We start from the raw sequence: 21,271 nt of genomic DNA, 5'->3' as shown, positions 1-21,271 counted from the left end.
TATCGAGTGAAATATGCGGCGTCTACGTCCTCTCGGTTTATTATTGGAATATCTTCTCGCTAGACTATAATCTCTAGGACAATAATCGTTAATATTGTACCATTATCATCGAAGTCATATCACGTCGCGACGTATCTAGTACATTCATCGTTACGTTCCGATCGGGATTGCTTCTACGGCGACTCTCTCGTTTCCTCCGCTTTTACCTCTATTACAAACTAGTATTTTTAAGACGGATGCATGTGTTACACTAATGTTTTACACACCGCTGCTCGCGAGATTTCAAAAAAATTTTTTTTTTAATACACATCGAGATAACACATTCAGCGTTTTTTTTTATTTCCTCTTTTTAATTTTTTGTTCTATTTTGTGGCTTTACCTCGGAGTCGGTCAACGACTCAACGCCGATTCTGTGTTTCATTAACAATGCGCCCGCCCTAAAAAGTGTCGCTTACTAATTAAATCTATTTTGATTGCCTACACGCAAGTTAACATTTCAGCGGCCAAATAAAACGGTTCACAAACTACATCGTGTGTACTATAAGGTCGCGTGATAACAACGATGCACGTGACAACGTAACTTTCGCTACGCTCGGAACTCACTTTTACGTTTTCAGAAACACAAGAAATTGATGAGAACACGCGGAACAAATGTCACATGGAATACGATTACACCTCTAAAACTTACGAAATTTGTCCCCCTTCCACCATGTATATAATCATACACAACTAAGCCAATCTCTCTTCGCAATTAACGGATCGATAAAAAAAGACGTTGTCTGTAAATCGTCCTATACGGTTGGCAAAACTGCAACTTGCGTCAATGTGTTTCCGTGTTGATTTTACGCTGGTCAAAACCGCGAAGCATTCCTGACCTGTATGTAATTCCTCGTAAACGCCACTTCCCGTCCCGTATACTAAATGTGGTAAACCCAATCGTCGAGATTGCGCGCGTACGCGATCCACATCCAAATCACGATTAGGGTCCTGGCGGATCAGTTCCTGCCGCCGGGAGCAAAAAACACGCCTCGTCCCCGTCTACCTCGAATAGATCCACTTGGCTGACCGCGCGACTACGCGTTTAAAATCAATGATGTTTAAATTAGCCTCTGTGATGCGACACTTGTATAGTTACCACACCAAGTATACAAGTACGATACCGCGCGAAACGACCGTCGATCGCGATGCAAGGACGATCGCGAGTGGTACGTCACATGTAGTAGTACGTCCCGCGATCGATCGAAGCAATCCATTTTGCGAACAATCTGTTAAAACATGTAATAACAGCACGCCCGTGATGAGGTACGTTACAAAACTAGTACAAAACTAGCAGCTAGGTACAAAAATGTAATTAATCGTTAATAATGGAGGCCGCCCGGGAAACTGCCAGGGACCAACTCCGTTCGCGCAATTTATCTCCTTTCGCATTTCATTTTGCGTCTCTGATTTCCTCGTTGTCGTCGTCATCGTCTCTCTCTCTCTCTCTCAGCGTTCTTTTCATCTCGACGACAAATTAGTATTTCCCTGCGTCGTCCCTGCGGACGAGCGATGCCTCGCTCATTTTGGCCCTACGATCTTGCTCCCTCGCGCACGATCATTCCTCATTTATCCCTCTTAAGCGACTTTCACGTGTTTAGAATGTCGTAATTTTTGAGGAATTTAATACTGCTCGATTATGGCTCGAGTTCGCGAGTGCGGAGTGGCGCGAGATTCGTCTCTTCATCGTTAGACAATAGACGAGAAACAGCTAAGCCCGAAGAAGAATACGAGCTGTGACGAGTACAAGGTTTAATTATCAATTTCAATTGCAGATACTCTACCCTAAAGTCGTAACGAGGAATCATCGTGAGCTGCCACTCCGAACGGAAGAATCGTTGTTTGAAGAATCTCCACCGAAGCACGGCCTCTTACGTGTGAAATAAATCTTTTGTCTAGCGCTTGCAAATTATCCTCTTTTCAAGTAATTCGCTCAACGAATACCTCCCACAAAAGCCTCACGATCGGGATTTGTCGGTACAGAAGCTCCGACGTCGCTGCCATTTATGTCAAAGAAGGAGGATCTCGTGAATCTAACGGCGAAAAATCCGTGAAAATCCATCGTTGTGACCTTAGGGGTTAATTACGAGTGATATAAGAGAAAAGCCGAATATATATGTTTGGTTTAATAACATCTCATCTACTGAGAAAGAGAAGGGGATAAAGAGAGAGAGAGCAAGGGAGAAAGAAAGGAAACTCCTCGGTGTCGCGCAACTAGATCTCGAACCACTGCGCACCGACGACGGTTAAATTACCGGGATAAAGCTTACGATACTCGGATCTGGGCGAGAGAACCGGATCACGATCAACGAATCTATACGTACGAAGAGATAATCGCAATAAAATCTGTGTTTCAATGCGTCGTAGCCGAGCCCGGCCAAAAAAGTTCGTCGCAGTTCGAAAACACGCGAGAGATTCTGGGGAAAACGTCCTTCTTATCAGGGATGACCGGATACGTGTGTCAATAACACAAATTATGCTTGCTTTGATTTGTTTTTATTTGTATTATCCCCAGCGCAATAAGTAATGCCGCGAAGCCACGTGCCTTCGTCGTCGAGTTGACACGAGAAGCAATCCCGTCTCTGCGCCAACAAGCGCATTACATCGCCTTTACTCATTGTACTGACAATAATAACACGTGTAACAATTTCCGATGATATACGAAAAAAGAAAAAAGAACATACGTAACACCTCGTGTCGGATTCGCGAGTTTCTCGCAAACATTCCCCGGAAAGTTTCACTCAAATTGCGAACGAATCTGCGTTACTTGGTTTTTTTAGCCGGGTTTGCGATTTACACAGCTAACGCTCGAACTAGGAGATAGTCGATAAATTCTCTTTTTATTTGTGTTTCGTTTGATTCCGTTGTAATAGACAAGATATCGTAATATAGCGTTATGATGGAGCTTCATTCACAGAAGGGGGAACGCACACCTGCGCGCTCTTGCGCTTTAAAAATGTTACGAATTGAACAGCGTTAAGCGCTCCCGTAAGATCAGTTTTCCTTAAAGTTGAAAAGTTTTATACTCTCGAGTGAAACGTGTCAGAGAGCGTCTAGAGTAAAAAATAGAAGCTGAGAGATTTTTCTTCTAGACATCGATTTCCTTCGCATGCTGATTCTTAATTTTCTGCGGAGTTAATTGCCCGTCGTTGAAAAACAGCGGGACGCGCCCACACATTCACGCGAGCACTATTCAGGAGCATAATAACGAGGAAACATTGGCAAATTGCATTCTTCCATTTTCATCTCGACCACGTTACGCGGCGGTCCAACCGGCTACGCCCGACTCCAGCATTCTATACGTGCTCGTGATAGGCGCCGCGAATCCTGATCACGTTCGCTAGCTGCTTTCGACCTACCGCAAGGCACGGACGAATCTTTCGCCGAGAAAGCTTTTATAGTGTTTTACCGCGCCCTAAAAGTTCATTGTTCAACAAATTTACCTAATTAATATCGATTTAATCTGATCCTTCCTGAGGCTTCCGTGGTGTGGATACATACTTGTTTTGACTTTCGCCGTCGCGTTCTTCATGAATTTGTTTCCGACATTTCGTGAACATTTCACTTCACATTTCAGTTCACTTCTTCAGGTCGTATCTAACCCTAAAGAAGTGAATTGAAATCTTCACGAAATGTTGGGAACAAATCCATGAAGGACATAGCGACAACTCGGAAGCCAAAACAAATAATATCGATTTAATTAACATTAATGTTAAAGTCGCGGCAATTTGGATTCCTCCTAGAACCGCGAATGGATCACTTTCGATCTACCTCTTTTTCCATAATTACCCGTGGACTTTTATGAACTTTATGGTGTATTATTTAATTGTTTTATGATAAAGACCTATCTCAGCTAATGATGAAAATCCAAAGAAAGGGAAAAGGAATCTACTCTCTAAAGCGCAATCAGTGCATTATCACTGAGGAGCAGTCAATAGTCACTAGTGATCCTTTAATGCGTTTGAGAAGTTTTGCACAGAGAATAAATGAACCAAGTTTTAATTTTCCTTTTATTATATTTCTACGAAATATAATCTCCCTTATTTTTAATTACATTTTCAAGTTGATCCTTGAACATCTCAAAACCGCGAAAAAACCAACTCAGATACAATTTGTCGACTCTTACTCGATAATCGACTCTCGGGCTGTCGTTGGCGATATCACGGTTTGATATCAGCTATCAAATTAGTCAATCATTGCTTAGACACTGAAATTACCATCCGCGAAAAGCAACTATCCGATCGCGATGCGATATCAGCTCAAACACGATTAGCCAACTTTTGGCCGCAACGCAATGTTGGACTAATGTCGGTGTTACATCAATACTGGCACGTAATGTTGGGCCATTCTTATCATTTGGATATTATGCCAATATTGGTCCGAAATACGGAAGCCGGTTGCCAACACTAAGCCGACACTGCTCCATTTCTAAAACCACATACGGCAATCTTCCGATTTTTATTCAAAATAGGCATTTAGTTTGCAGTCGATATTTTCATCGTTCTTAAAAGTCATTAAAAGTTCATTCTTCATATTCCTGAACAGATTATAGTCTGAAGATATCTATCTGGCGAATAAGGCGGAGGCTTCAAGATGTTTCATTGAAGTTGTTCGGTTTTCTTCTGTACACTCGGTCACAGAACGGTTACAACAGTTTTTGTTTCTAATATTTCGAAATACACAAAAATTATGACGAAGCGAACCTATGAATTGACGATCATGCGCAGTAGATAATCCGACAACTGTCAAATTACATATAAGGTGTAGGCATATAGATAAGTAATAGAGCAATATATTAATTACATACGCTTCAATATGAGAAAATTAATATCTAAAAAATTAGAATTATATTTATTAATTATATCGCATTTTCGCATGTTAAATACGCGTAAACTCAATGAATTCCAAAAACAATCCGAAAACAGTCAGTTTGCTGCATATGAAAGGCTTGCTGCAAAATTATTATCAAAGAAACTCAAGAGGAAGGGAAAGCGTAATAATAATAAAATATTGCATCAATCCAATGTTGCTTAAAGCAGGAACAATCACACTAACAAAGAAAACTTTTCTTGGGATTGTTTTTGGAATTCGTTAAGTTTACGTGTATTTAACATCCGAAAATGCGATATAATTTATAAATATAATTCCAATTTTTCAATCTTAATTTTCCTGTATTAAAGCATGTGTAACTAATATATCGCTCTATTACTTATCTTTATGTTTACACCTTGTATATGTAATTTGACAGCTGTCAGATCATCTATTGCGCATGATCGTCAATTCATAGGTTCGCTTCGTCATAATTTTTGTGTGTTCGGAAATATGAGAAATAAAAACTGTTGCAACCGTTCTGTGACCGAGTGTACCATCTTTGCAGCATGACAATTGTCATTGATTTTGATTTTGTCATTGATTTTGATTAAAAAAAATCATCTTGTTTCTTCTGCCTTTTGAAATTTTTGGTCGGACTATCTCTAATAATTGGCAGTAATATTCAGCATTGATGGAACGACTCGTTTTCAGATTGATAAGCAACATCCCTTTCGAATTCCATAATACAATAGTCACAATTTTTTGGGATTGTTTTTGATATAACTAATCTGAGGAGGTGCTTTTCCCAGCAATTACCATTCACCAGCTGTTCTCAGTTTCGATCAGTCAAATTCGATTCATTATACACCCAAGTCTCATCCACAGTTATTAGATTGTCAACCAAAGAGCTCTAATTGTTTTTGAATTCATTGAAAATAATTGTTGCATTTTAAACGCGAGCTTTTTTTTGAACTTCGGTCAAAATCTTAGGTACCTACTTTGCATTGACTCTTTCATGTTTAAAAGGCATTTAAATCAAATTTGAAACATATCCTTTTGTTTCCTTAAAGAATACCAGCTAATACTAATAGTGAGAAATTTTAGAGTCTTGTTTAACTCATACGAGATGATCGAATAGCCTTGAATTAAACGAATTAAGAGATTGTCTACTTCTGGTTGAGTCTTTTATAGTCTTTCAGCTTGCTTGAAGTAAGTAGTGAAACCATCTGGATATCGTAGAACAATGTGGATATTTGGATCTATAAACCTTTTGAAGTTTGGAAATGATTTCAGGCAGATCATCGCCAAGTCTTACGCAAAAATCAATTACAATATGAAATTTTTCTCGATCGCTCATTTTCTAAAATAAATAAAAAATATGAAACGCCATCAGGCTCGATTATGCATGATCCTATTTATTAGTGTAAATGAAAAGTTAATTTTATTTATTTATGATCTACAATTTAGAGTCGTTGTGCAAAACTTCTCAAACGCCTTGTAGTTACAACAATGAAATTTTCCTCATTTTCAGAGCAATACTCATAAGTATAGCATTGAAAATTAATAAAATTTCCCTGCAAAAGTTTGTTAATAGCAGCAACCGTTTCCATCGGAGATATTTAATTGCGGAAACAGTCAAAATAGATATTATTTATTACTTCATTTTTATTATATTAATCCCACTCTTAAGGTATTGTCAATGATTTTGTTTGAAATATTCTTAATTATGTTTAATTGATTTAATTTATATCGCATTTAAAACGCGTTTTTCCTGATGGGACTCAAACTCGAAAACCTTTAGCTCTTGAGCGCCTGCTATTATACTAACTACGTCAAATACGATATATAGTTGAATGCATATACGATATGTACATATATTTCCCCTATGCAAAACGTAATAACGATTTACAGTGAATCTTTTACTAGCCAAAGTATTAGATGAAAGAGTGGAAAAGCTTCTACTAAAAATTAGTGAATACTCACTGATTATCAGTAGAATTCTGTTTCATTGATTCAATTAGTGACATTTTCACTGATTCAACTTAAGAGAGTACGAGTGGGGTCAAAAGTGACCCCGCGGTTCAGTATTAAATGAACTCGCACGTCGAGATCGCCGCGATCTTCGTGATTTTCAAACAATAAGTTTCAATTTTACAAATTATAAGAAAGTCAGAATCGTTAACGTCAAAAGAAGCGAATTGGCGAGTTCGTCGAGTCTTGCGGTCGCATTTGCTGATTGCGCCATAAGTCATGAGAAACATTCAAAAGGTCTGTCTTTCTATCGCGCATTCCCCACACCTCCGACACATACATGTTCTCCTTAGCACACTTCATTGGCGTTATTTTGACTCAACATTGACCAATATTCTCTCTCTCTCTCTCTCTCTCTCTCGACTCATCTGCATTTCCCTCAGATATTTCGATTCCAGTTCTAGCTCCAGTAAAAATTTCCTGTTTCTTTCTTTCTCTCTCTCTCTCTCTCTCTCTCTCTCTCTCTCTCTCTCTCTCTCTCTCTCGAATATTATCTTTGCTCGTAGTTTTCATTCGAAATTGCGCCTCGAGTCGTCATAGTTCACATAGACCTGCGAAAATTGGACGCAATAGTTTACGCTTTCATGCAAAAAAGTCGCAACTAGCCGATTTTTGTATATAGCGCTTTGTACAAGATTAGTAATAAAGCTTACAGCGGGCGTCGAGTCAGGATGCCCGTAAAACTCGCATGATCTGGATTAAGAATTAGATTAAACGACGACATTTTGATTTGATCGGTGGGGGGAGAGGGACGAAGGTACTCCTGTTGACCCAGCACGTCGAGAAAGCTAACGAGAGCCCAACTAGACTCCGAAAAGGGCACATGCATACATGTACACACGCACGCATACACACACGTGCACGCGCACGCACACCTTCTCTTTCCGGTCAAGCTGGATGGAGGATCCGTCCTTGATGAGAAAAAGAAGGCGCGAGAAAGGGAGAGCCGGCCGCGTCACGGATGTGAGAGAAGAAGAACGTTAAAAAAAAGGCGCAAACGTCCGCACGCTCGGCACTCGATTCTTATATCCGTCGAGGACGTTCTACGGGCACGACACTTCAACGACGCAGACCTCGTCGCCGACGACGCGTCACATTCGTAGAGGCATCTCCATTAATTGACTAGATTTCTCTCCCTGCATCAATTCCGGCGTAATGTGTCGTTTAATGGGATCAGTTTGACGATTTGAAGATCTGCGGCCCGCTCGCGCGACAATCATCGGTAACTCTCGTTTGTTCTCTTCTATATTTTTTTGTTTCTTTTTTTCGCATAATATTCTACGACACTTATTGAGCGTGGTCTTACGACGTAGACTAGGCGACGATTAGTAGTCAAATACCGCGGAGCGACGCGCATTGCGTTTCTTCGTTTTATTTCTCACGTGCGACGACGCAGAAAGTCATCCCGGTCAAGACGGGACTCTAATTAACGGACTCTAGCGTGTTTGAGCGAAGCGAGATTATTCTGTTTTTTTAATTTTTAGAGAAATGGACGCGCGCGTCAGCGGAGTCGCCTAATTCCGCCAGCAATGTGTCTCGCAAGACTCTCGAGGCACCGCTCGCCGCTCGTTTCCGCTTCGCGCCGCGGCGCGGCGATGCGCTGATATGTTTCCGTCGCGAAAATTAGCCGGGTGACTGAGTATTCGGTAGCTTGGATAGCAATTTCTCTCGTTTTCATAGTCGGAACAAGCGGACAATATATTGATATATTCTTCCCCCCGGGAGAAGAACGCGCAAAGAAACGCAGAGAAAAAAGTGCTAGATTCGAGTGAATAATTACTCCAATATTTCTCAGCGAATTTTTACGCGGATCGAGTAACATATGTTTACTTGATCCAAATAAGATTTGCTTAATCTTCCGTTAATTGCAAGATTTTTCATGAATAGTTGCAATGTATCTCACAGATACACTAATTTACCCATTACTTCCCTCTGCTTCTTGAAAGAATTTTTCCTTCATTAGCACCCGGCCGGGTGCTAATGAAGGAAAAATTTTATGTTCTTTAGCACGCGCTAAAGAACACAAAAAACAATGGAGAACAAAGAGAAGAGGGAAAAACATTGACAAGGACAAATTTGATCTTGAAGTCGTACAGCAACGGTGATATATTGTAGCCTGTATCTATTGGACACTGCGACTAACGAAAGATTAATCCAAGTAAAAATTTGCCAAGGAGTATTGTAGTAATTATCTACTTGAAAATCCAGCACTTTCTATTAATCTAATGGAAATCGAATATTTTCTTTTGTGTATACAAAACGGTACCCTCACGATGGGATCTGGTTGCTCATCGTTCGGTGTCGTATCATCTCGTATTTCCGCTCGAGTGGTCTCTTCACTTTCCGACTACCAGAACCGAAAGCGGACACCCGCGGAACCGCGATCCTCGTTCGTTTGTGCGAACCACGAGCGCGAAGTTACGGAGAGAGTAGCGTTGCGAACGGTGCCGAGACGCGAAGACGACCCTTAAATAGAAGAGACAAAAACGACGCTCTAAGGTAGGCGCCGCGGTTAAAGTAGTAGAACGTAACGTAGAAGCGCTGCTGTTCGTAGACGTAGTCGATGTTGCGTTAGTCGTCGTCGTCGAGGCCGAGGAGCTCCGGCGGAAGCCGCCTGTGCCGGCAGAACACGGTGAGACAGAGCACTCGCGCAGCCAGCCGAAACTGGGGACTCAGGGTGCAGAGAACGATCACCTTCCAGAAGCTGTTTGCAATTCCCAGCCACACCACGGCAAAGTGCAGAAACGGCACCTGAAATGCCACACAAAGCCAGGTGTTGGCTGTAAGATCGGCTGCTAAAGAATTGATCCCCCGCGTAAGCCGGACAAGTCTGACCGCAAGTTTCCGTTGTTGTCCAACATTTAACCCTTTCACGTCCGACTTGTTTTGAAAATAGGACATAAGATAAAAGTACGGATTCTTGGACACGTGACTAAGTCTGGACATTCTTGTTGCTTTAGTCTTTAAATACCAATATTCAAACTTTCAACATTTATAGAATATATATATATAATATATAATATACAAATAGTTTACGTTTAAAGATTAAATATTCGTATTTAAAGGCTAAAACAATAAGGAACCACAGAAAATCCAGTTAGGTATGTTTCTAGGCATTAATAAATTTACCTTATCTAGTTATTTTTAAAAATTTTTTGGGTTGCTAAACGCGGAAATAATATCGAAACGTAAAAATTCAAAATGCTGGTCCAATATGTGACGGATGCAAAAAGTAAAATATTATAAAAACTTAAAAGAAAAACTATTTGAAAGACAAATACGATCAGGTGTGAAATGCTATATAAAAATCAACGCACAATTGTGACAATTGTGATACCACATAGTGGAAGAAATATACCGGGAGAAATTATGTAGAAAGATTCTCAAAAATTCTCTGTAAGTATCAATTAACTAGCATTTCTCTATCAATGGTTGTTTCTTCTATCATTGAAATACGAAAAGCTAATAAATTACGCGCGGTCATGCATTATGTATAGTATAAATATTTATAGAGATTTATGCCATTAGTTATATTAGAGTTATCGTAACGTGAAAATAATGCTACGCATTATGTCGAACCGTTCATGATTAGTTCGAGAACTTTCCGATATTATTACATAAATAATTTTTTCTATCTTGATCGCATTTATCACGATATTTTTCGTTAAAGTTTAAACAATTTTCTTGAACATGAGCTCTAGTTGACATTAATAGCTCGATATTTACTACAGATATGACTTTTTAATCATGTTGGAGGACGTACAAACTAGACGTGAAAAAGTTAAAGCCACGGCGGCGAAGACGACGCGAGAATTCAATTTCCAGCGACGCTGGAATAAAGGGGAATAAAGTTCGCCTTGAATAAATCAGAGATCGTGCGTTCTCGCGCACGCGTGGGTATCTACGGAGACAAGGGGATGGAAAAAAGAATTCCGGCTAGACGGCAGTTCGCCAGGCTGTATGTTCTCGCAAACTTCTTGTACTTATGTATCGTATATCGAGCATTCTCTTGATTAACCTGCTCCGCTTTGCGAACTTTGCCGACCTGCATTTTTAATTGCGTCATTTTCAATGCTTTCTTTAGCTAAGTTAGAAGTTATTTTTGAACCGTGCCGAGTCACTGTCATTACAGTCGGCACCGGCGCGGTTCTCAGGAATAGTCATTTTTGTGCGACGCCATACGACAAGTAAGTCGGCGTTATTCGTGTCTGAACGATCGAACGAAGCGTTTCAGGGGGTCGATTGTGTATCTCAAAATATTAGGGAGACCGGAAAGTAATGTCGTTTCTGCGCATGTCGATATTTGATTTGATTGATTTTTACCGCTCCGGCATTGAAAATTTGTATACTAGATGGCAAAAGGTTGTTGATAACGAAGGTGAATATATTGTTGATTAGAAATAAAAACTTGTTAAAAATGTAGTCGTGTGAATTTAACTTAAGAAAGCGACATTACTTTCCGGTCCCCTTAATATAAAATTATGAAAGCGAATCTCCGTTTGATTAAGTAATTTTCATCATGATGAAAATGCGAAATATCTCACATGAGGTTGTTCGATAAGAAATTTCGTGTCGAATAGCATCAAATAGAATCGTAAGGATATCGCATTTTCATTTTGCCAATACAGCCAATCATCAGCGTTTCTAATCACATGAGACGAAAGTACAAAAGGTGAGAAATGTCGACGAAGATAAACAATCAACCTTCGCACTAATATAAAGTTATTGTTACTTTCAGTGCCAACCATACTTACTTTTTAATTTAAACCATAAAAATAGTTAGGAGAAACATTTTTCTAGTAAATGTTATCATAATGTCAGTGATATATATATATATATATATGTATATGAATAACTTTATATACATGCTACTACTATAAAGTATGGTTGGCACCGAAGGTAACTATAATTTTCTATCGCTGAGAGCTACACACAATACGAGCAAAAAGGATGAGGGGCAGAGAGTTCACCTGAGGAGGGCCGTAAAGGAGCGTGTATATCCTTAACCCGGCGCACGGCGCCCATGACAGCCAGAAAATCAACACCAGGACGAAGGACATGTTGTGGCTTGGATTGCTCAGGTTTTCCGATAGCGCGGTGGCGTACTCCTTGTCGTGGATTAGCACGCCGGACTTCATCCGCATTTTCACGGAGAAGACGTAGAAGTACGTGTAGACGATTGTGATTACCGACGGCCCCAGCACGAGGATGGACAGCGTGACGGTGTACGCGGCCATGTTGCCCCAGTCGAGCATACAGATGAAGGCCTCGCGGTCGAAGATCGGCTTGTTGAAGCCGAGCAAGGGCGGGCAACACATCATCGCCACGCTGATCCACGTGAAAACCATCCAGCATTGGCATCGAGTCTTCGTCTGTACGGTCTCGTACCTCAGCGGTTTCCTGCAAGAGAGAATCGAGGCAACTCGTCACGAACACGCTGCTCTGGTCTGGCGGCTTACGCTGTGATCGATCGACGTGCGCGACTGAGCGTTTCTCTTTTTTTCCTCTTCCTCGACCGCTCACCTGATAGCCAGATAACGATCCACGGAGATCCACATAAAAGTGTACACCGATATAGCCCAGAGGGTGACCTCCAGATAACCGACCAGTCGGCACACAATGTCTCCGTAGACCCATCTTCCCACCAGCGCCGGGTACACCGAGAAAGGAACCACCAACAGACCAAAAAGAAGATCTGCAGAGGCGAGCGATAGCAAGTAGTAGTTTATCACCTCGGAGGGACCTGCAGGAAACGGAACTTCCTTAGAATGAGAACTTATTCGTTACCGACCCGGTCGACAGGATATGACGTTCTAATTAATCGACTAAAGGTCGCGGCTTGTTCCACCCTTGACGAAGTTACACGGGGTTTTCGCTATCGAGGAGGAGGAGTGTGCACGCACCGGTGTGCGCGCTAAGGGGGACGGATGCGGCGAGAGCACGCTCGCTCGGTTGCGCCACGGTTAAAGTCAACATTACGAGCCGTTTAAAGCATGCCAATACCGAGCGAAGACTGAGGGACTTACCGCGGAAGTTGAGGTAAGTGACAATGATGAATAAATTCGAGAGGATGATGGCGACGCCAACCACGAAGATAAGGCTCGCCTGCATGAGAGCCTCCAACGAGGGCTCCTCCATGCCGCCACCCTTTCGAGCTGCATCCCCTCACCCGCCCTTAGATGCTTTTACCCTTCACCTTCTTCGCGATCTTCTCGCTGCCAAGTATCAGGCACCCTCCGCGAAGCTCTGCACTGGCCCACCTTCGGTGGCGTTTCCGCGCGCGCGTCTGCCGTTAGCTGTCTCCTTCCTGAGGTTACTCCGTACCCCCGGGAGAGGAATTCTTTCGGCTCCTTAGGCTAATGAGCTCTCGATATCGAGGTCGTGTCTTCGGGGATCTCGGTATACGATCGATGTAACGGTGTCACTGCAAATACAAAGAGAATCAACGCTCGTCGGGATCTCGTCGATTCAGTGCTCTCTCTCTCTCTCTCTCTCCCCTTCTCTCTCTCTTTCTCTCTTTCTTCTATTTCTTTCCTCTCTTTCTTAATATACGAGAACATTTGTGAATCATAACAAGGAAAGCGCGTCAGCGAAAATCGACGGCATTTAAATCTAATAATAGGCGAAATAAAACGAAGACGGCTGCTTATCGGCAGTAATGAAAATTTCACGGAACAACGACCGCCGCGGGTCATACTAAAGTTTGGGGTCAGTGTGTCAGCGTAGCTCGGCCATAGGTGGGGGATGACGCGGGGAAATTGAATCCCGAGGGGTAGATCGGTCGGATAACACAGCGAGGTGTAGCGAGGATATTGGACAAGTTTCTGCTGGATCGTTCGTGTCGATAATATCCCGCCGCAGTTGTCGTCGCCACGTACTTTTCCTTCTTTTTTTTATTTTACCGTGAAAGCCACGTAGCTCTCTTCTCTTGTGGGAGCGCACTCGTGAACAGCCCGCGCGACGCTTTCCCTCCCTAAGTATCGACCGCCATTCATAATTTAGCCGAGGTCGATCCTGAATGGAGGGGCGTATCGTGTAACACCGCGTACCGTCCATCGCATTTCCCGAATTAAAGCGGAGCGCCCGCATTTTATGCGCGGGCCGGATATCACGCCGTGACACGTGACACTATTCGACAACACGAAACATGTAAAGCGGTGGGTGTGCATGAGAAAGAGGGAGAGAGAGAAAGAGGACAGTCTCGGGATCCTTGACATTGCACACACGGCCAACCGAGTGCATCGCACTTTTTGCACGCGATTATCCGCGACCGGGCGCTTCTCTCTCTCTCTCTCTCTTTCTTTCTCTCTCAATGCGCGCCGATTGCGCGTGCGATAATTAATCACTTGGAGTGCACACGACATTCGAGCGCTCGCTATGTATGTACAGTTCGCGCGCTCGGACGATAAGAAGTCTCGACGAGCTCGGCGAAGCGGCAAAACAGCCGGCCCGTCAGCAGTTATGGAAATTGATAAATTTATATATAATCGTCTCGCGCGCACAATCGACGGAACGAAGTCCAAAGAAAGCTTCAATTATACAGTTTTAAGAGATCAGGCAAAACTGATTTTCTTCCGTATTTATTTCCTAGATTTCTTATCTTTTTTACGGAAAAAAGTAAACGGAGCAGGTTTTAACCGAACACACGTGAATTTTTCTACCTTTCTGGGACAGAAACCGAAGAAATCCGCAGAAAAGTGGGAGAAAACCAGTTTTTCCGAGCTTTGAAATTATAAGTTTTTTTCAGAAGAGAGATAGATAGATTGATAAATAGATGCTTTTATTATCGACCTAGGACAATTGCTCTAAAAATATTATAATTTGATAGCAAAAATGTTAAAAAGAGTGAACAAGAGAGAGAGAGAGAGAGAGAAAGGGGAGATTCAATTCCCTCTAACAAAGAGAACGGCATCGGAGATGCGATCCGTTGAATTCGCAGATAAACCCGTTTGCGACAGCAGTCGGAATCTTCGGCCGGACGTTTCCCCGGGCATCAGATCACGTTTTCCATCGGACTTGGTCTTTCAGCGAGCCTGCAGCGAACAACAATTCAAAAGCAGCTGTGGCTCTGACCGATGCGTGGGCGTTGCGCCCGCATGAAAGCGGCATAATCGACTCGAAAATCGATACATGTCGTAATTATCGACCATAATGTCTGCTTAATTATAAGCAAAGCGTTCTAAGCGTCGACATGCGACACTCGAGACTTTGTTACATGAAAAGCAGCTTAATGAATCCCCGTGTGTATTATACGGTTCAAGCAATTAAGCTGCTATGCTCGCTGGTCTCTCGCGTCGCCGCCACCGGTCGGTCTTCGACGACGCGTGACTTCGCTACCGATTTTTCTTATTTTAGCGGACGTAAAAAGAGGAAAAAGGGAGGGGGGGGGCGGGAGAGAGAAAAAGGAAAACGTACAATACACAGATGTCGATCGACGAGATTACCGGAACACGAAATAATAGCTAGTAGCTTTTTTTTTTCTACCGCGGCGTAGTAACATTGATCGAAGAAAATGTGTCGGGCTTTATGAGGGAAACACTTCGTTTCAACGTGGAGAGAAAGCGACTTAAATATTTCCTTCTCGCATTGTATGCGCTGAGCTTTCGTTGTATTCCGATTTCGAAACGTAGGAGTAAAAGCAAAAATCGCTAGAACGATTTTCTCCTTTGATGACGTGGATATATCGTCGTGCGAGATAATTGTTTTTACTTCCGGGCGGTTACGTTGATTACAATATTAGCCGCTTATTGGCGCAGAATGAAGAAAGCCTCAGTTGGCCGAAAACACGTCACTCTACGTCGCTGACTTTATTAATGCCTCGTGCCTCACCTTATAGAGTCGCTAATGACTCGCCACCTGAGTGATAATACACAGAAAGTGCTCCGAAATCGCCCCGATATCCCTTCCGCTATTTCTTGATTAACTCTTTGGAATCGATGTTCCCCTGATAAAAATGTCGAGGTACTAAACAGTTCTCGGTTATCGAGGAATACGTTAGCGCGTTAAAAAATTTGTCGTCGGACGAATGTTGGATTTTCTCGCGAAATAAGCCTGATAGAAACGAGCGAGCAACGAAGTGTTTTTTATCAGTTGATTTCACACGGACTTTACATCGACGTAAAGCTTCGATTTCAAGTTCAGTCGCAAAGATAGATAATCTTGAAAACGGGTATAGTCGTGTTACGAATAACGGCGCGTTTTTCCATTTTTCTCCTCGCTGAGGAAATATCACCTGCGGCTCGATCGGAGAATATATAGCCGAAGAGATATTCGGTGGAACTAGGATATCCGAGTGCAAAAGGAAAGCTGTTGCATGTATTTGACAAATTTACGTAAAGATTCGCCCATTTAAAGTAGGAAATTACGAGAGAAATGTCAAACGACGTTTCGGGCTGTCCCGGCGTATCGCGGGCATTATTTCGCAGGATAATATCTCGGGTACAAGCGCGGCCAGCTGTCGTAACGGCGTGGAAACACGATTTCGCGAGTAATTTCGTCATGTAAATAGAGAGCGAGATAGTGGCGCGTGCGGAACACGAATTCTTTCTCTCTCTCTCTCTCGTCTATCGACTAATTCGTACGATGATATTTCGCTCTGTCAATTTGACTTCCAGTCGTAAACATTGATCCGTAACGTCGTCGGACAGACGGTTGCTTTTTCGACCTTCCCATCGACAGACCGAGGCATCGGGCTTCGGGACGGCATGTTGGTTTAACTCAATTAAATATATCTAACTTAATCTTCGGTTTAATTCTTTAATCTAATTCGGGTTCCCCGATGTGTTAGCCGCGCGTGTGCGACTACACCGAGGAATGAGAGGGTTGATCCGACGACGCGGCCTCCTGCGGGTTCGAACCGCCGCTATTTTTATCCATTCTCATATCCGATGGCAATCAACAGCGCGGTCTCATTGCGGCCGACAAAAAAGAAAGCACGGAGCGACGCTTTTCCCGGCGGGGCTCTTCAATTACCGCCAGAGCGAGAGCGCTCTCTCTCTCCTATCGGGATATGCGACGACGAGGACGAGGATGACGATGGCGAACCGACAACCGAAGCCGTGCCAGACACAGCGACGGGCGGCCGCTTTCTCTCTTTTGTTTAGTTAACCGAATATTTGCCCAGTCATGCGCATGTGTCGCGATAAGGGATGAAACCACAAGAGAGAGAGAGAGAGAGAGAGAGAGACGCGCGCGCGAGTCAATGCACATCGCAAATTTCCCAAGCCGATACGTCCGCGTGGCTCGGCTCGCGACGTGAAATTTTAGCGCAGTCCCCCGTGTGTGCACTCATTAGCGGCTCTTTGTGGCAATTTTGCGCCGAGTCAAAAAGAATAAAAAGTACGAAAAAGCGAATTCATCCGCGAATAAATGGTTTTCGATCGATGTCGCTAAAAGAATATATCCCCCCCCCCTCCCCCCGTACAACGGGGACTCGATAAATGGCCGGGAAAAATTATCATCGCGGATTTCACGTTAGGCAATGTTGATTAATCGACACGTTATCACGTCACGCGGATACGCAATTTACAGATACGCCCAATCGAACGGGCCTCAAACGGTGCTACCGATAAGAAAGATAATCGCACAGGTACACAGGAGCCAATTCGGCCTGGCGAATTAGGTAAGCTGTAAAGACACGATAACGTGACACATTGCACACAACACGCAATTTTATTTTACTTCGTCATCGGTTAATCCGAATCGCCAGGTACGCGCAGCAAACACCGACTAACAGTAACGTAACATCAATGTAATATAAATTTTCCATTCAACAATAACTGTAACTGTTATATAATACGCGCATTATATTGCATTTATATCGTTGAATGGGAAATTACTTTGCTTTTTAGCAAGAGACACGAATCGACACAAATTTAGTTACCTCAATCATTTGCCCTTATTTCATTTGGCGAGGAAAAGGATATCGACTTGTGTTTCTCTTGTTAAAAAGCCACTTGTAACATTGGTGCGCTACTGTTTGCTGGGAAGAAAGGATTGAAATGCTTCTATCGCGAAACGCAGTTGAGGAAGGAGAACGGAAGAGAATTACAAAGTTATAGAGAGCGGCGGAAGGGGGAGGTGGAACGCGCGAGATTCAACGAAGGTGACACGGAGGAAGGTACAAGCGAGGAATGTCAACAAACGAGAGCGCTGGGTATACGCGCTTCGGGGCACAGGGCGGGTGTTTTTACGAGACAATCCCGTGGATCGCGATCAGCCGCGTATACAGAATTGCGCAAGACTCCGCGGTTGTGGCATTCAAAGGACTCGACTTGCCGCGAGGACGCGCACACCGGGCGCCCGCTTCTCCCCGTCTCTTCGCTCTTTCTCTCTCTCTCATCTCCCGTGGTCCTTCGAACGGTCACTCGGGGACCAGCGCGTCGCGATCAGAGGAATGAAGCGGCACAAAGATGCCGACGCACAGTGTTCGCACACGGAATACCTCGCGTAAGGAAGCAACGACGTCGCGTCACGGTCACGCAGCATCCGTGGGCCTCCAAATATCCCGTAACGTCGCGTGCGCTACTCACTGCCATCTTTGGCCACGTTCAACCGACACCAACACGTACCTCCTCGGTCGCATCCTGATCGCGTGTACACCAGCAGCTTAGCCGGTGCTTCTCACAGCTCCCTCCCTCTCTTTTTCTCTGTCGTGCACCCTCCGCGCCACTTTTTTCTCCGCGCGAGATCCGGCTGAGTCAGCAGCGATGACCGAGAGACGCTGATAACGCGTCGTCCTCTACGTCACCACGTCGTTCTTCGTTCGCCTCTCGTTCTCCTCCTCGTCGACGTCGTAGCTGTACCGTATGGCGACGTCGTCGTCGCCGCGAGAGAGACGCACTCGAGATGCACTCGTAGAAGCACACACCGCTAGGCACACACGCGCATACTTGCACTCTCGCTCGACCCCGACCGGGACTTCTACCACTACTGGCGGCGAGAAGTCCGCTTTTCTCCCTTGGCCCGGGCATCGAGGCGTCGATACGACGGCAACGACGCTTGCGCGCCGCCCCCGATCCACCCTTTCCCATCCGGGCATTTTCGCGGCGCATTCGAGGCTGCGACCCTGCCGTCGCGAACGACTGCCGAGCGCGAGACCAACGACGGCTCGTTCCGAGGGTGTCCGACCGTCGGACTTAACCTGAGAAATAACGCGGGCAGCCTGTTGATAACGGGAATGATCGTCCGAGCGGTGTTCCCGACCTCGAGACCGAGATGTTTTGTTATCGATCGTCGCACGCTCGGTTACTCCAGCCCTTCGGCGTTTCCGCCAAGCGGATCTCCTGCTCTGTCGTTTTTGTTTTACCTCGGTTTCCCTCGACCACCAGCCGGGATCGTTCCACGTACAATTTGAAAGTCATGTCTCTGCTCTACGTCGGACGGGACGTCGTTAATCTTCGCGTTAGTCGCTTCTTCGGCGATGCCTTCATTGACTGGCCGTAAATGCGTCGATGAAGTCATCTCCGTAATTTATTCGCAGCCCTTTTGATTAAAGCGGCCGGATCGACGAGAACGTCATCCTTATTAGTTTCCAGGCTGCATACGTTGTGCGTTAATTACACCGGACGGAAATTTAAATTGGGTCTTTAGACACTTCATTAGGATTTTGCTCGATGTCACGCGGCGGTAATTTAAAGCGTTTGAGACAAGGAAACTGCGAAACCCGCATATTAATGCGGCCTTCTTCGCGATAATTTTAGCTTAATCATTCGCTCGCTCGCCGAGCTTCAATTTGAATTGTTAATTCCCTCGGCCGTAAACTATTTTTTGCCGCGCACTCGGCTATTCGTATACGGGTTCTCGAATTCTCGATTCAATCCCGAATGTGTGATGAGAATTTTCCTCCTGCGATACAATCACGATTCTCGCATCTCATCTTCCTTTCTCTTCCACCTTCTCTCTCTCTCTCTCTCTCTCTCTTTATCCGAATTTTGAAGTTCGAGAGATCGGTCGTATCCTAAAGTAAAAGTACCGATTCCTGGACACGTATGTACTTACACTGAAAACCCTATTTAATTGACCCAAGCAAAATTTGATTTAGATACGAGCAAACGGATGTTTTGATTGTGAGAATCAAATTTTGCGTGAATTCAAATAAATGGAGTTTTTTAGTATAACTGTGAACATTCTTGTTGTTTCGGTTTTCAAATACAAATATTGAGACTTTAAATACAAAATATTTGTATATATTCAATATATGTACGAATATCCTATGTTGAAAGTATTCGCACCTAAAGGCCAAAACAATAGTAATGTATATGTGTTTAGAAGTAAATACGTGTCCAGGCATTATATAAGATACTTTTACTTTATATAATTTTGAAGCGGACGATACGGGGAACGCAGTGCGTCCTGCGCAATCCTCAGGATAACGCAACGAGCGCAATCCTGATGTCAGTGACGTGGCCGGGGGTACTGAATGATTAAATTTAGCACAGTTACCCACTATTCTGCTCTCGACGACGCACATGTTCCATACGCTCGCTCATTCTGAAACCGCGGGCATTGTGCCGTCAAATTGGCACATCTCTGATACGAAAGTTCTGCAGCATTTCATTGTTACTTGGGCTGTGCCAACGAGCGCTTTTCCGCGATATACCGTTCGCGCGACAGCTTAGGGAAAGACATTTTTAGACGTTCCGTCATTCCAATTGCGGCGAAAGTCTCCCTTTCGTTGAAAAATCCAGATTCGAGGACGCATACCAAGCTGGAGATTGTTCCTCCCCTCCTCTTTTTCATTCTCGTATCAATATACAAGAATCACGTTACGCGCGAGGAGTTTCGGAAAGAGAGAGAGAGAGAGAGAAGGAGAGAATATCCAAATCGAAATTTTAAATTCTATATAGAGTCTTCAAGTGCAAAACGGAAATAAGTTTCCACCTGTAGCATCAAAAGAACACAGTAAGTATTCCTTTAATGCTACAAAAGCAATTTAGTCTTCCAGAGTCTAAATTTTATTTCTACATTAAGCCTTCAAGTGGATAAAACGGCAACAACTTCCCCATTTATAGCACCAAAGGAGCAATAGAAGACTTCTGAACATTTAACGTAGAACTAAATTAGACTGAAAGCAGGACTAAAATTTCGATTCAAGGATCTTCAAATTGTCGTTTACTCGTATTTTCCAATTGTATTCCTGCCGGGGCTTCTGTTGGAGAAAAATCAGTTTTGGTTAAAACATCCGCGGAAGGCGGCGCTTGTGAGACACGCTCTGGGAACACCCTGTATAAATGCACGAGACCTCCTAAACGCAGCTACCTCTTATTGATTAGCAGTTGGCCGAGGGAGATGAATGCAACAAGAAAAGTCCGAAACACTGAATGCCATGATGACCTCTTTGGGAAGGTCTTTACCAAGCGATCCTGCACTCGAAAGTATGCCGAGGACGTTG

At 43.7% G+C, this 21,271-nt stretch overlaps 1 protein-coding gene across 2 annotated transcripts; it reads right to left on the bottom strand.

Moving 5' to 3' along the window:
- Positions 1-18,786, bottom strand: LOC106742599 (beta-2 adrenergic receptor). 2 transcript variants are annotated; one of them, XM_014615723.1, is made up of 5 exons: positions 18,450-18,786; positions 12,906-13,303; positions 12,403-12,622; positions 11,850-12,279; positions 1-9,630 (listed from the first exon to the last, which is right to left on the bottom strand). In XM_014615723.1, exons 2-5 carry the CDS (start codon positions 13,015-13,017, stop codon positions 9,451-9,453), a joined length of 942 nt encoding a protein of 313 aa, XP_014471209.1. In that variant the 5' UTR covers positions 13,018-13,303; positions 18,450-18,786; the 3' UTR covers positions 1-9,450. The 2 variants fall into 2 exon arrangements, with proteins under 2 accessions (XP_014471209.1, XP_014471211.1); XM_014615725.1 differs by lacking the exon at positions 18,450-18,786 and adding an exon at positions 14,778-14,864.
- Between the last annotated feature and the right edge of the window lie 2,485 nt (positions 18,787-21,271).

The sequence above is a fragment of the Dinoponera quadriceps genome, unplaced genomic scaffold (assembly GCF_001313825.1).
Source record: "Dinoponera quadriceps isolate SergipeBrazil2010 unplaced genomic scaffold, ASM131382v1 scaffold113, whole genome shotgun sequence".
NCBI lineage: Eukaryota > Metazoa > Arthropoda > Insecta > Hymenoptera > Formicidae > Dinoponera > Dinoponera quadriceps.
This window is presented reverse-complemented; position numbering and strand designations above follow the sequence as displayed.

Excerpts from the sequence above, each read along its gene's own strand:
- LOC106742599 (XM_014615723.1), bottom strand. The coding sequence starts at position 13,017 with ATGGAGGAGCCCTCGTTGGAGGCTCTCATGCAGGCGAGCCTTATCTTC. Across the intron at positions 12,623-12,905 it reads CACTTACCTCAACTTCCGCG|GTCCCTCCGAGGTGATAAAC; the intron begins GTAAGTCCCTCA and ends CGTTTCCTGCAG. Across the intron at positions 12,280-12,402 it reads GATCGTTATCTGGCTATCAG|GAAACCGCTGAGGTACGAGA; the intron begins GTGAGCGGTCGA and ends TCTCTCTTGCAG.